Raw genomic sequence first — 15,678 nt, 5'->3', positions numbered from 1 at the left:
TTAACAGGAAAATAAACTTTATTAAAAAGAAGCAACTTTATTCCGGGAGTGGGAATTAACATGCCACGTGAGAAGGGATTTTTCGACCTTTGAAATTTATTTTGAGATGGGCCCACTTCACTCCCCTTAAATTTTACTAGATGCAAACCTAGATAAAGATTTTAACATTTCAGTAAAAACATATCTAAAAAGAATTCATTTCTGAGTGTAAAGTTCCATTCACGTGAGGAAGAGGTAAGCCTAAATAAACTTTAAAATGGTATTTTCTTGCATTGTACTTTAACTTCACTGTTTGAAGATTAATTATTCAACTGTATTTAATATCTATAAGACAAAGCGTAAGGTGAAATCAACAATTAACAATCACACAAAAGCAAAAAAAAGAATTAAGTGATTAAGATTTGTTACAACATTCAAGGGATCAGTTGCCACATCATATCAAAAATAGCTATTCATTGAAATGATGACTTCATTAAATAGAAGGAATCAGAGGAATTAGAAGACATGGTTTAAAGGGTGAAAACATTCATATGCAACATAACTTAGCCAAATTTCTTATTTATATGCAATTCATGTCCAACTATATAGCCTGGAAGATAAATATTTTTTCCTTTTTTTTTTAAAGTGTAGTGATATGTCTAAACTAGAGAAATGAAAATCGCTAGAAAATCACTAGACTCGGCAAGTCTGAGTCCGAGACATGCTCGCTGAGTCTCTTGGACTCGGACTCGGACTCGTCCGAGTCTGGCGAGTTCGGAAAAAACTCACCAAACTCAGCTAGTCTCGAGCCTCAAACTCGGTCGCGTTAAGATGCAAAAAAGACAAAAAAAAAAATCAGTTTTAAGAGCTTTTTCAAATCCATTTTTTTTGGGTTAATTATCTCCTACCCCTAAAAGTGAACTTCATTTAATTCATTTGCAAAAATAGGAGTAAAGTGAGTTGGGAAGAAAAACAAGGGTGCATAGAAGAAAAACCAGCAAGGAAGAAGCTCAAGTTTTCTTCAATTTGTCACATTGGAGCTGCATTGTGTTTGGATTTGGTGCATCAAGAGTTGGATAGGAAGAGTTTGCAGCTCATTTCAAGCTTGTTGTAAGAGGTAAGATTGTTTTTTTGAAGATTATTTTGTTTCTTGTATGCAAAAATTCCATTTTCTATTCATTTATTTTGAAACATTTTCTTCCAAAATATTTTGTATGTTTGTATGTAGCATGTAGTATGTAGTTGTACTATGTAGGGTTGTATGTAGGGTTTGTAATTTTTTTTTTTTTTAAGTAGGGTTTGACAAACCCTACAATTTAAATTTATTTTTTTACAAACCCTACTTTAGTTTTTTGAATGTATGTATTAATTTTATTTTGTATTTGTAATATTTTATTGTAGCAAACTTCACTTTATTATTTGCCTCAACTTCAAGTTTCACAAAACTATCCTAAAATGTCTACTTCAGCTTCTAGACCCCCCATTAGAAAGGAACCTGCTTGGAAATATCATGAGGATTTTCTAGGGCAAGGAAACAGGCAAACAAAATGTACATTTTGCAAAACAATATTCCATGGAGGTATATATAGACTAAAATACCATATTTCTGGTGTGCATGGACATGATGCCGAACAATGCCTAAAAGTAGACCCTGAGGCCATACATGAATTTTATGTAATGGTTGAGGAAATTGAAAGGAAAAAGAAACAAAAGGAGGATCGAGAGGCCATTGGGAGAGAGGCAAATTTAGGAAGAGGGACACAATTAGGTTGTGTTGGAGGCCCTTCTTCCTTACCTTCATATTGTCCCACTCAGTTTTCTACTGTTGGTGCATTCACTTCTACTTCTATAAGTGGCAGTGCCACCGCCACTTCTCATGCTCCTAGCACTAGTAGTTGTAGTGGGAGTGTTAGCATTGGACTTAGGATTCGTAAATCTAGGCTAGATACCTTCTTTGTGCCTCACACTACTCTTGGGTCCCGACAGTCGCTTGAGGGCATGGGTTGGAACAAGGAGGTCCATGATGTTGCTAAAATGGCAGTTGGTAGGTTTTGGACCTACAACAACATTCCATTCTTTGCAACCAGGTGAATGTTTAATAAATTTTATGTTTGATTGTTTTAATTTTTATACTTAACTTATCGAGCATTGAATTTTTATATTTAACTTACCTCATTGAGTTTATTTGCGACAGGTCTCCTTTTTGGCAAGAAATGGTTGATTCCCTTACCATATGCGGGGTGGGGTTCAAGGCCCCTAGTGAGAGTGATTTGAGCGGACCCATTTTGTTTCAAATGGTGGATGATGTGAAGAAGGATTTAGATGAACAACGTCAGATATGCAGCACTAAAGGTTGCACCATCATGACTGATGGTTGGACGGATAGGTTAAATAGAACTCTCCTTAGTTTTCTTGTTTCTTCCGCAGGTGATTGATTAATTTTAGTTTCATATAGTCTTTAATTTTTTATTTTTTAACTAATGGTTTATTGAATGATCATTCACCTAGCTTAATTTTTTTATTTCAGGGGGCACCATTTTCATCAAGTCCATTGATGCCTTTTCCCATTGCAAGAATGCCACCTACCTATGTGAGTAGATAGAGGAGGTGATTGATGAGGTGGGTGAGGAGAACGTGGTACAGGTGGTGACCGACAATGCAAAAAATTATGTTGTTGCGGGCAAACTTTTGATTACAAACTAATTTTGTTTGCAAATTAATTACTATCTTGTAGTTTGTACCTCCATTAATTACAATTTACAATGCAACAAATTATGTTGCTGCAGGTAGACTATTGATGGAGAGGCACCCATCTATAGTTTGGACTCCATGTGCTACTCATTGCATTGACCTCATGTTGGAGGATATTGGAAAAATCCCATGGGTCAAGAGATGTGTAGAAAGGGCAAGAAATGTGTACAAATTTGTATATAATCATTCATGGGTGTTGGCTCTTATGAGACAATACACAGAGAAGGAGTTAGCTCGTCCAGGAATCACAAGATTTGCCACTAACTTCATCATATTGCAATCTATGCTTAGGTCTAAGTCGACCTTGAGACGTATGATTATTGGTGAGGAGTGATCTTCCTCATCCTATGCTACCACCCTTGTAGGGAAAGATATGGTAGACTGCATTTTTGATGAGAAAGACTTTTGGGTCCCTTGTGATGAGATAGTGAAGGTAATTTTTTTATAAATTCTACAATTTAACTTCATGTTTTATAACTTATTATATGTATTCTCTTGTTTGCTCATTTTTCTAAATTACACAATATTTTCAATTTTACAGTTTGTTAAGCCCTTGGTGGTTTTGTTGCGAGTTGTGGATGGAGGAAAGCCCGCAATGGGATATATATATATATATATATATATATATATATATATATATATATATATATATATATATATATATATATATATATATATATATATATATATATATATATATATATATATATATATATGAGGGCATGGATAGGGCGAAGGAGGGAATCAAATTCGTCTATGGAGGAGATGAGAGCAAGTATGGTCCCATTTGGGAGATCATTGATAGGAGATGGCATCATCAGCTTCATAGGCTCATCCATGCAACAACCTATTATCTGAATCCAACATTCCATTTTATCCCTTCTTTCAAGGTTGATGTGGAGGTCCTTAATGGGCTATACTCAATCATGGAGAAGATGGGACCTACTGGTACTACTCAGATAGATCTTATTAGAGAGATACAGTTGTTCTTAGATGCACAAGTGGAGACCTTCTCTCATCCTGTCGCCAAATATGGTAGGACAACTATGATGCCAGGTAAAAATAAATTGTAAGGCTTAATTTTAGTTTTATTGTATATTGTAACTTGTTAAATGAGTTCATGAGTGAGAGTGATTTTATTTATTTTTCTCATTTCAAACTCAAATCATTGGTGGAACTTTTTTGGCCCAACGACACCAAATATTCAAAAGTCGGTCATTTGCATCTTGAGCCAACCATGCAGCACATCAGGTTGTGAGTGCAATTGGAGTATGTTTGAGCACATACACTCCAAGAGGCGCAATAGATTATCTATGGAGAAGATGAATGATCTCATCTTTTCTCACTATAGCCTCCTCCTAAGAATGAGAAAGAATGCATTAGTTGACATCTCTCTTATCATTCTAGATGAGGTTGATCTTGAAGCGGAGTGGGCCAATGAGAGTTAGACAGATCCTGAGATTCCTACAGCTGTCTTTAGTGATGATGACACTGATTGGATCGACCAGGTAGATATAGACGCGGAGGTTGTAGCCATGGCAGAGGAGGAGCAGAGAGCATGAGCAGAGACAAGAAATACTGAGAGTGACACAATTGTTCTTGATGTTGGTGAGCATGGCATGGTGTCATGGGGAGCAACTATGGTTGTTGAATCATCCAGGGCCTACCTTAAACGCCTTCGCAGGGGGCTAGGGCGAGAAGGTGCTCGCTCCTTTGAGCCATAGGCTTGTAGTTGTATTTACCTTTGGTATTTGTGTTGAACATTTGATGATGATCATACAATGACATGGACTTTTTATTCCATGAGTTTTGTAATATTGTATACATTTGACAATATTTATATATTTATGTTTGTTATTTCCTTCAACTACAATTTGTGTTTATGCTTATGTGATTGATGTATACTTGTGTATGTAATCAAATGAGCTGAGTTTAATGATGTTATTGTGTCTTTAAGGTGTATTCAATAAAGGGTGTAGGAAACAAGTTTTAAATCTTTAAAAATCTCTAAATTTCTTGAGTTTTTCACTTTCCCGAGTCCAGCCGAGTCTGGAGCTGAGTCTGACTCTGAGTCCGATTTGGCCTTGCTGAGTTCAAGCCGAGTCTGAGTCCCGTTTCTTTGGTCTAAACATAGATTTTGAAAATACTGTAACTGCTTATTTTGAGCTATATTAGTTTTGAAAGTTTTCTTTAATCTAGTTTCTTCTTTTTAATAAAGTTTGTTTTCAATAAATATTACAATTTTGAATCCTAGTTATTTTTAATGGAGAATTTTATATAATCCACAAAGTTATGTAGCTACCTATTATAGGAGCATGAGTCTTTAGGCTAAAACCTCTTCAACTAAAAGCGAACGATTGAGGGGCATTCCAATCTGCCAAATTCATCAAGGAAACAATCTCAACCTCATCCCTTTTGATGTTGGAGTCCTTGCACTTAGCAAGAATTGATCCCTTATAAGTGTTTGGCTAATAGTTGCTATGTGAAGAGCATTGACATAAATATTAATAGTCATCTCATCTTACTAGTCTTTGTATTATCAAAACTCATGAAAACTTTATCCAAATTACTGCAATTTTGAATCCTCATGTTTTAGACCCATGAATATGTCTTCACTGAACATTTTGACTTTGTTGAAAATAATCCTACATTCACTATTGAACCGAATTTCTCAAAAATAGCATATGCTTGACCATTATTATGTTGGTATTTCATGTAGAGCGGACTCGAGTTTTACTTCCTAATAATTTTTTCTATGGTCTGAACAATAGCTAGCAAAGGAGCTGATAAGGATTTGAAGCAAATAGATTCTTTATTTCAGTGATTTTATTTTGAAATTACTCTGTTGCCCTTAATTTGTATCTTCTAATTTGTTTTTGTAGAACACATAGCCTTCTTGGGTTTGTACTTTGACAATTTTGCTTACATAAGAAAGAACAATCAATTTGTAATTTATTTTTGACCATTTTACCCTAATCGTGACATTTCTATCTTAATCGTATGTGCACAATGGCACATAACTTATTTTGAATTACTAATAAGAGACATGTTGTATCTAGTATAAACAGCTTCTAGATTCAATTGTGTGACATTCCATGATTCATCATGAGGATGCAAGAGAGTTCAAGGAGTTGAAAAATAATGATGAATCACGGAGTGTGATTCGAAACATTGATAAAAAAACATTCACACAATCAAATCCAAAAATTGCTCATACTAATCACATGAATTGTGGAAATCTACTAACATTAATGTTGCATCTAATCAAACCAAAAATAATCATCGTACAATATCAATTGAACCTTAGAACTATTGAGCTAAACCAATACTATAAGCTCTTCTAGATCACCATTTTCCTCCCTCATTTGATATCCTATCCTTTCTTGGGTTTGCTGATGAGATAGCACTTGATAATCCCATAGACCTTATAATATTGTTACCAACGATTTTCTAGAACCTACTGAACTTCTCAAAGCTTGTTGCAATAGATCACACTATGTAGCCTATAATCAATACACTACAACATCTCCACATGTTTACTAGAGTTATGGATTGGCTTTTAGCAATGCAATTAAAATTTGTAAATATAAGCCAGCCCAATAACTATTGCATCATAACTTTAAATGTTTTTGTGCCATCATAATCTAGCTACCAGATTAGAGGCATTAGCTTTTACCAGAGAAGGGAAGTCATCACTGGTGAATCCAGATGGTTCCAATTGCAGTTTGGTAGAGGGTATAAAGGGACACTGAGGGAAAAGTCCATTGCAACTTCGTCAGTATTCTTAAGCTATATGGTTTCAACCAATCAAGAGGATTTAAATAATTGTATCAACTATCATAATAATGCAACAAAAGTGACATACATTTTTGCATGAAAGGTCACAATAATGAACCCAAGTGTCATTCAATTAGTTAAATAGAACATATTAAAAAAAATCTTATAATTGAACAAGAGAATTTGTATTTGATTTCTTCCATTTGAAATTGACGGCTAATTGAATTATTTGTATAAAAAGTCAAAAGAATAGATTACAAGAATATTGTCATGTCTATTCAAATACTCAGATTTAATTAGAATAGAAAAAAGTACTAGTCCTCCTAGGTGCATCAATATAAATTTTTCACGCCACCTTGAAAAAGAAAACTCTAGAAATATGAGTAGATATCTTGTCGACATTTTCTCTTATTTGGTTTTTCTGTATGGACTATAATTTATTACTATTAATGTATATATGTAAAAACCGCTTTGTTAAATTGTTCAAATATATTTTTAATTAAGTAAAATTAGTTCATGATTATAAATTTAAATCGTTCAAATTAAATTTTAATTTATTAAAGTAAATTATATAACTGTTATTTTATTTAAATTTCATTACTTAGTAAAATTGTAAAGGAATTATGAAGATTGGAGTTGAGTAAAATTATATAATTGTTGTTTTATTTAAGCTTCATTATTTAATAAAAGGACTCCAACATCAAAAGGGATAAGGTTGAGATTGTTCCCTTGGTGAATTTGGCAGATTGGAATGCCCCTCAATCCTTCGCTTTTAGTTGAAGAGGTTTTAGCCTAAAGACTCATGCTCCTATAATAGGTAGCTACACAACTTTGTGGATGATATAAAATTCTCCATTAAAAATAATGAAAAACATTTGTAAGAATTTTGCACACTTAATCAAATGCTCACATATATTCTCAATACATAACAATAGCTAAAGAAGAGGATAATTTCACATGATGCCATAAAGTTCACAACTCCATTAATCATTCATTCATGAAATACAATCAACACATGATATTAGATTATCATGTCTAACTACAAATCATCCATTAGTGAACACAAGTCGTCAATAAGAACATAATAAACTAATTACTAACTTAAACTTGCGACTTGCATGTCATCTAGACTAACTTAACTACCTATGTAGGATTATATAAATGATTATATAACTTAATTAAATGTTATGCTATTTAAAATCGATTACACGTATCCCAATAAAATTAATAGATTAAAAACATCACACATCATTATATAAATCATCTACACGTATACACACATTATTTTCAATATTATTAACTATCATTATTTTTACTTATCAAAATGTTTAACATAAACGAACCTATCATTTAAATGAACTATATCAAATAATCAAGATCTATTACTAGATACTATTTTAAAAATCATTCAAAATGTCTAAGTATTAATCCAAATGAACTATTCTAAATTTAGAAGATGGGCCATATTTTTTATTTGGAGTTATCTTACAAAAGACAAAACAAAGACGTGTTGATATCCAATACCTTTATGTACCCATTCCAATTTCTGATCTGATTAGATATGACAAACGTGAGGATAGGTTTTGTGTGGTACAGGATACAATCTTGGGCATCTTCTATGCTGGATTGATGCTGCCCGTCTCTGACCAAATGGCTAAGGGGCCACCAGAATGGATCGGATCATTTATAGTGTATTTTATGAGTCTAGTTTATATAAATATAGTATGAACAGATGTATTGTAATGGCCTTATAGACAATATCCAAGGTCCACTTGTCAACATATTTTATCGTCAATTACATCACAGAATAGACATTTATGGTACAAAAATTTGGGTGTGGATGAATATATATAGAAATGTGGGTATATCCCTGCTCAGATATAGGAGATTTGTGATAGTGGAAATAAGTGTTTTAACAAATGGCAAGTGTAGAGGAGCTCTGTCTTTCTAAGCTCACAATTGATGCAGTGGAGATATTGGTAGAGAAAGGGATCACAAGCATCCCTGAAAAGTTTATCAGACCACCAGAAGAGCGTTTCACATCTCCTACTCCAAGTGAGGATGTGGAAGAGCAAGTCCCTGTCATAGATTTGGAAGGCCTCAACTGTTGTGAGGGGAGTATTGAGAGAGAAAAGGTTTTGAAGCAGCTGGCTTATGCCTGTGAGAACTGGGGCTTCTTTCAGATTGTGAACCATGGGATTCCAGAGTCTCTAATGGAGGCTATGATGAATGTGGGCAAGGCTTTCTTTGCTCTGAGTGTGGAAGAGAAACAAGCTTATGCTGCCTTACCTGGTTTGATCATGCAGGGGTATGGGAGTAAATATATAGCAAGGGAGGGTGCAACAAGAGATTGGAGGGACTATATCTATCTTCTGCTACAGCCTCACTCCATAAGAGATTATGATTATTGGCCTTCTGATCCTTCTGACTTCAGGTAATAGTTTTAGAAATGGTGTAAATCTGCAGTTGACGATCAAAACTCCAATTGATATATAGAGCTTGTGGGTTTTGTTTTTGCATTTTTATTTGTGTTTTGGAGTAGCCATATTCATTGCATCGTATTTAAGATGTGGTTTATATATAACTGTATTTGGAATAATAATCATTTTATTTATTGTTTGTTATATATAGAGAGGTGGTCCACAATTACAGTGAGGAGGCCCTAAAATTGGCTAAAAGGCTCATGGGGGCATTCTCTTTAAACTTGGGCCTTCCTCAAAATTACCTGGAAACATTCATTGTGCAGCCTTATCAAAACATGCTCATCAACTACTATCCTCCCTGTCCTGAGCCAGAACTCACAGCTGGGTTTTATGCACATTCAGACATTGGCATGGCCACATTGCTTCTACAAGAAACAGGTTCTAAAGCCCTTCAGATTAGAAAGATTGATAAGTGGGTCCCTGTGGTAGCAGCATCTGGAGCCTTATTAGTCAATATAGCTGATCAAGTAGAGGTAAGAAAGAGGAATTTATAACTTTTAATCGGTTAAATATATTGGATTTTCACAGTCTCAAGCGTAATTAATTTTTGGATTCAATTGTGTGAGAATTTTTTGCATCAACGTTCTAGATCACACTCCATGATCTATCATTGGGATGTAAGAGAACAGCTGTAGAAGGAAAGGTGAAAGTTTGCAGACCAAGACAACATAAAGAAAGAAAGGTGAAATTTTGCAGACGAAGACAAACTATCATCTTTCTTTATCTTGTCTTGGTCTGCAAACTATCATCTTTCTCTTACAGCTGTTCCCTTACATCTTGATGATGGATCACGGGGTGTGGTCCAAAACGTTGATGCAAAAATTATTGCACAGTTGAATTCAGAAATCAATTATATTCACTCAATTTTTAATCAAATACTTACTGGATGGAAATAATTGTATTACAGGGATGAAAATACCCTAGACAGTGAGTTATGAGATGTTTGTCTTTTTTGTAAGTTTAATTTATTTTAACTGCGACATGCCCATTAAATTCTAACATAGGGTAATGATAATGTTTTTATTGAGACCAGATTATCAGTAATGGGAGATATAAGAGTATTGAACATAGAGTTGTGGCTGATAAAGATAAACCAAGAATATCAATCCCAGTTTTCTGTGATGCTGCTCCACATGCCATTATTAAACCTGCCCCAGAACTTTTGGAGAGCAGGATGAATGATGAAGCTGCAAAGGTTGAAGAGATGAAAGAAAATCCCAACTATTCCACTATAGTTTTTAAGAACCATGAAATCGCTTTCTACACAGATGGTGCAAATAGTAAGAAGTACGTCCAATCATACATGGTGCAGGCTTAAGGCTGGTGAATTTCAATCTTAAGACAATATTATAATGAGTGTTGTTTAGTGTAGTTTATTTAAAATATGTATTATGTAATTAAATTTATATATAAAATAGTCTAAGGGGTTAAGCTTAATTGGTTAAAACATTGAGTTTTCATTGTGGAGACCCAAGTTCAATTCCTAATAGGGACATCTGAAGATCTTTGGGTCAATCTAATCAAACATAATAATAGTAAAATAGTTAAAGGAGTTGAATTTGATTAGTAATAATTTTAGATTTTTAGTGAGAGGATTTATGTTTAAATTTTTAAAGTAACATCTAAGTTGTAATTTAAGGTTAATATCTATGTTTTTTCAAATGGATTGATCTTTAAATATGTTATTGTCTTTTAGTGTGTGGTTGTTTACTTAGTTGTGGTCATTACATCTTAGTGAGTAGTTAACCACCTTGGTATGGTTGCAAGTGTGTCCCACTCTTGGCTATATATTCTACTACACATAATTTGAATTAGAAATAAAAAAATTTACTTAAATTTAATTAGTAAATTTCTGGGTTTTTATTGAGAATACTTATGTTTAAATTCCTAAAGTGAAATCTATGATGAATTTATAATTGATCGCTCATAGACATGTATTATGGACTTCTAATGTATACATCAAGTTGTAATTTAATGCTAACATCTATGTTTGTCCAAGTGACATCCTTTCTAAATATGTCATTGTTCATGCGTGGTCACCACCTCTTAATTAGTAATTGACCATTATGACATGATTGCACATGTCTCATTTTTTCTATATTTTTTAGTGCACATAACTTGACTTAGAAATAAAAAAAATTCATATTTTTAAATATGGAGCATTAAAATTTAAAACTAATGTAAGTCTAGGTTTATTTCCCCTCCTTCACTCACCCTCCCCACACAATGTCATCAACCAACAAGGTTATATCTCTAATGGAGATGGAGAAGAACAACCTATTTTCTTGATGGACACTAAATAAATAAGCTCAACCCTATATCACGACCATTCAATTTATAATTTATTATTTAATTTTAAAATGTATATTATACACAATATTATTATATTTTTTAAGTAAAGAACAAAGACTTTGCGCTATGATTCATTCACCTTATCATCTATCTTATATTTTAGGAATGGGCCTTGATACCCACTTTAATGTATCGAGATAAATGTTGTGATTCCATGTTCAAATAATCTAACCCCATGATTTTTTCCTAAACTATAGCTTATCAAAAAAATTCATCCTTGAAATGAACCATATGATAGATCAATTAATCATTTTTTTTTTTACGTTTTTAGATACATCTAAATTGTGAATGCCACATGCATTCATCATAATTATATGAAATAATAAATAATATATAAATAGAAGAAAGGGAGACTATTGTGAAAACTATTCCTCCATTCTTCTTTTTCAAAAATGTCAAATAAAGATTCTAAATAAAGAGGCTTGGTTCATTTCTACATCAAATGTACATGCACATTCTTTATCATTTTTAAAAAAAAGTCATAATCCAATTTTATTATTAATCGTTGCCTATATCATTTCCTAATGTTGGCATTTTATACTGATTTTATTTTAAACAATGAATTTATGTGAGAATGATAAAATTGGCACTATGAAGAATTTAAACTTTAACTCTCATTGTGAAGAACTATGGAACACCTCACTTAAACACCATTTTCCTTATGTATTAAACTGTAGTGGGAATATATTACTTCTAATTGAGTCATCTCCTTATGGTCATTTTCATTTAGGTTTTAAGGATTACCATAGGTAAAGTACAAAAATAATGGACAGTTTATTTAAGGTGAAAATTTAAATTAGTGTTATTTGTCATAGAAGTAATAATTAAATATTATTTTAATTTTTTAATTGAAGTAATTTGAAAATAACATATGTTTTGAATTTTAAGATCAAAATGTAACAAAATTAGTGTATTTTATGTTTGTATTTTTAAAAGAATTTAAAATATAATATTATAATTTAATGATTGATAAAATATTTTAAAAGAGAAATAAATTTCATTTTTATATTTTAATTTTTTTTATATTGAAAATTTGAAACATTTGTGTATGCATTACTTTTTATACATTTGTGTATCTATTTTCCAATTTGCCAAATTTCAAATTCCAGTCCTACATCTATTTTCAAACTTAAATTTTAAATCAAGTGGTTCTTTCTACAAGACCCAAATTTTAAATTTAATTCACTTCTGAACAATTTCAAATTTAAATTTAAAAAAAAATAAAAAAATTAGAAGGTTAATTAAAAGAGCCCTGTTTTTTAAAGTTAAATTAATTCTTTCAATTCTCAAATTTCAACATTTCAAATTTAAAATTTAAAATTAAGAGGTTTCACATACATTTATCATAATAATGTGTTGGATAATGGCTTCTTTCACTTCATGTTACTTCTTTCCATTCATAGCACTTGGACATATTGCATTCTTCAAATTTTCAAGTTGATTCCTTTTCATAAATTAGATATCAAAGCTTTCATTTTTCATATATGTTGTGTCATGGTGATGTTTTTGGGCAAATTCATTTCATATGTAGATCACCTATAAGATTTTGTAGATCCTAATCCTAGAGATGACAATGAGAAACCTAATACTTGTGGTCTCTCCTCTAGGGCATCTATTGTGAATGAAGGAAGAGCTAATACTCCTATCAATGATCTCTCTAATGGAGAGCAAGAATTGAAGAGGAACATGGCCTCATCTTCTTCTCATACACATACCCTTTCGCAAAGGGGGCAAGGTCAAAATATTGTTGTTTCTATATCTCTAGATCCTCCTTATTCTCCTAGAGCCTATCTTAAACATCAATACATTTGTAGAGAGGATGATGTCATGCACTTCACTCATGATCTCTCTCCCCATATAACATTAAGAAAAGATGAGGCCTTAGATGATAAGGATCTTCCCTCCTAGTCTACCAAAGAGGATATGCATGATGAAAGAAAGGAAAATCCTCCTCTATAAGAAATTCCTTCTTAATCTACTAATCCTTTCATTCCTTCTTAACATCCTTACACTACAAACTTCAAAGAAATTTATTATAATGTTCCCCTGCCTTCTCAATTAAAGGATTCTTCTAGGAGTGACTTTAACATAATATCAAAACAAGGTTTTAGAGGACAATGACTTGGAAAATTTGAACAAGGAATTCGAGTCCCTATAAACCCTCCTAAACAAGTTACCATAGAAGGCCTAGGAAATGATAATAAATATCCTATGGATGAACTCCTTAGGATTCAATACTTCAAAAATCATCTTGCAAGACAACAAACCATTAGTGCTCGCAAAAGAGCTTCTTCTTCAAAAAATCTTTTTTGTTCATTTCATCAAACCTATGATCACCATGCTGATGATTGTCCCGATTTTCAAAATTCAATAAAATAGCTTATACATAGTGGTAAAGTTAAAATCATGGATGGTAATCCTTCCTCTTCTAATAACAACTCTTGTCGTCAATCTCAAAACAATAAGCCTACAACTATTAATGATCAAGAAAGATTAGCAACTAGAATCTTTTGGAGATTGAAGTATGATAAGAATATTGTTTTTCCTTGCATTAGACCTAATTACAATTATAAGCATAAGAAAGATGATTCGCATTGTCTTTTCCGTAATTGTTATTCTCGTTCTCTTAGAAAGTGTAAAGCATTTAAGGAAATTGTTCAAGAACAATACAACCGTGCTCGTATGTCTCTCAATAGATATTGCTCTCTTTCTAGGTGAAAGGATGGTGCCTTAGCACTCCTTTCACCCTCATGTTTCTCCTCACCTTATGACATAAGAAGTTAACTTAATTGGGGGCTCTTTTTCATTAGAGGTGATGCTTCTTCAAAATCAAATATCTTGAGGTAGCAACATGATTTCCCCTTCTTAATCTCTTTTTTTTAGGTTTCACCATTTTCTTTGTGATTTCATTATTCATAAATTGATGTCCTTTCTTGCATGGAATTATCCTTCATGTGAGCACATGTTTGTTCCTTGGACAAGACCCATTTCTTCCTTGAAATGGTGCATATATTATGAACAATCTCTCCTTAGAGAACTTTTGTGAACCTTCTTCTTCCTATTCCTTTCTCATTGAAAATTACCTCTTGTTTTACGCAATGTTATTCATCACTTGATGTCCTTTTCTTGCATAAAATTATCCTTCATGCGAGCACATGTTTGTTCCTTGGTTAGAACCTATTTTTTTTTTGAAACGGTTCGTCTCTTATGAATAACCTCTCTTTAGAATATGTGTAATTTTCCTCTTTGTCCTCTTGCTTGGGGGGAAAGGATAACCTTTTCTACCTCTCTCTTTCTATCTAATGTATCACTATTTCCTTTAGGGGTTGCATTTTTCATGTGTTGATATCCTTTCTTTAAATGGCACGTTCTTATGAATAATCCCTCCTTAGGGGAATATGTGATCTTTCTTTCTTTCCCTCTCTCTCTCTCTTTGAAGATTACCACTTCTTTTGAGATGAATTTTATATAAACTAATGTCTTTTATTTAATTGGATATTCATTCATGTGATTTTATTGTGCATTTCCTTATGCTTAATCTCTCCTTTGAAGTTTGTGTAATTCTTCTTGAATTGTCCTTACACTTGGTGGGCAATGATTAATTTCTCCATCTCTCTCTCATCTCTAAGGATATACTTTTCCTTTGTGGAGTGGTTTTTGTTCATGATTGGGTGTCATTCCTTGTGTGAACTTATTGTTCGCTCAAGGATTCTCTCTTATAAAAGAGGTGTAAGTCCTTGGCTACAACCTCTTCTTCAATTGGCAATGTATATCTATCATAAATTTACCCCTCACATTGGATCAAAAGCGTTTCATCCTTCATCAAGAATCCCTTTCACCTAGTAATAGGAGGAAGACATGAATTCTTGTTCTCCTTCCCTTCTTTTGGTAGAATATGTTATGTTTGTTCAAGATATCTCCTCTTGGAGGTAGATGTATTTCGAGCAAAGATCTATTCTCCTCCAAGGACCCCCTTTACACTTCTTACAAGATAATCTTTTTCAACTATATTATCCTTGTTTGAAGAGTATTCCCTCTCTAGCTTGGAATAAAGGATATCTCCTTGGTGTTGAAGGTAAGGTATCCTTGGCTATAGCTTCCTTAAGACATCAACATAACACTATGTTGACATCTTAAGGGGGAGGGGCACACATATCGCTCTCTTTGTACCATATTGTACTATGCTCTTGCATATCATTTTTGCATGTCTTAAATGGGGTGTTCATTCTTGGAACCAAAGTAAAAACTCTTAGAGTGAGATGCTTCATACTCTAAACCAGAAGTAACATTTGATATATGTCTTAGAAGGGATTACACATCACCAAAAATAGAAAAG

The 15,678-nt window shown here is 32.9% G+C and overlaps 1 protein-coding gene across 1 annotated transcript; it reads left to right on the top strand.

Moving 5' to 3' along the window:
• The first annotated feature begins 8,318 nt into the window (after positions 1-8,318).
• LOC131052102 (jasmonate-induced oxygenase 2) lies at positions 8,319-10,553 on the top strand. The gene is made up of 3 exons (XM_057986691.2): positions 8,319-8,941; positions 9,139-9,463; positions 10,024-10,553. The coding sequence occupies exons 1-3, from the start codon at positions 8,427-8,429 to the stop codon at positions 10,306-10,308; spliced, it is 1,125 nt and encodes a 374-aa protein (XP_057842674.1). The 5' UTR covers positions 8,319-8,426; the 3' UTR covers positions 10,309-10,553.
• The last annotated feature ends 5,125 nt before the right edge of the window (positions 10,554-15,678 follow it).

The sequence above is a fragment of the Cryptomeria japonica genome, chromosome 9 (assembly GCF_030272615.1).
Source record: "Cryptomeria japonica chromosome 9, Sugi_1.0, whole genome shotgun sequence".
Taxonomy (NCBI): Eukaryota; Viridiplantae; Streptophyta; class Pinopsida; order Cupressales; family Cupressaceae; genus Cryptomeria; species Cryptomeria japonica.
The sequence above is the reverse complement of the archived record's forward strand: the minus strand, read 5'-3'. Positions and strand labels throughout refer to the sequence as shown.

Excerpts from the sequence above, each read along its gene's own strand:
- LOC131052102 (XM_057986691.2), top strand. The coding sequence starts at position 8,427 with ATGGCAAGTGTAGAGGAGCTCTGTCTTTCTAAGCTCACAATTGATGCA. Across the intron at positions 8,942-9,138 it reads TCTGATCCTTCTGACTTCAG|AGAGGTGGTCCACAATTACA; the intron begins GTAATAGTTTTA and ends TGTTATATATAG. Across the intron at positions 9,464-10,023 it reads ATATAGCTGATCAAGTAGAG|ATTATCAGTAATGGGAGATA; the intron begins GTAAGAAAGAGG and ends TATTGAGACCAG.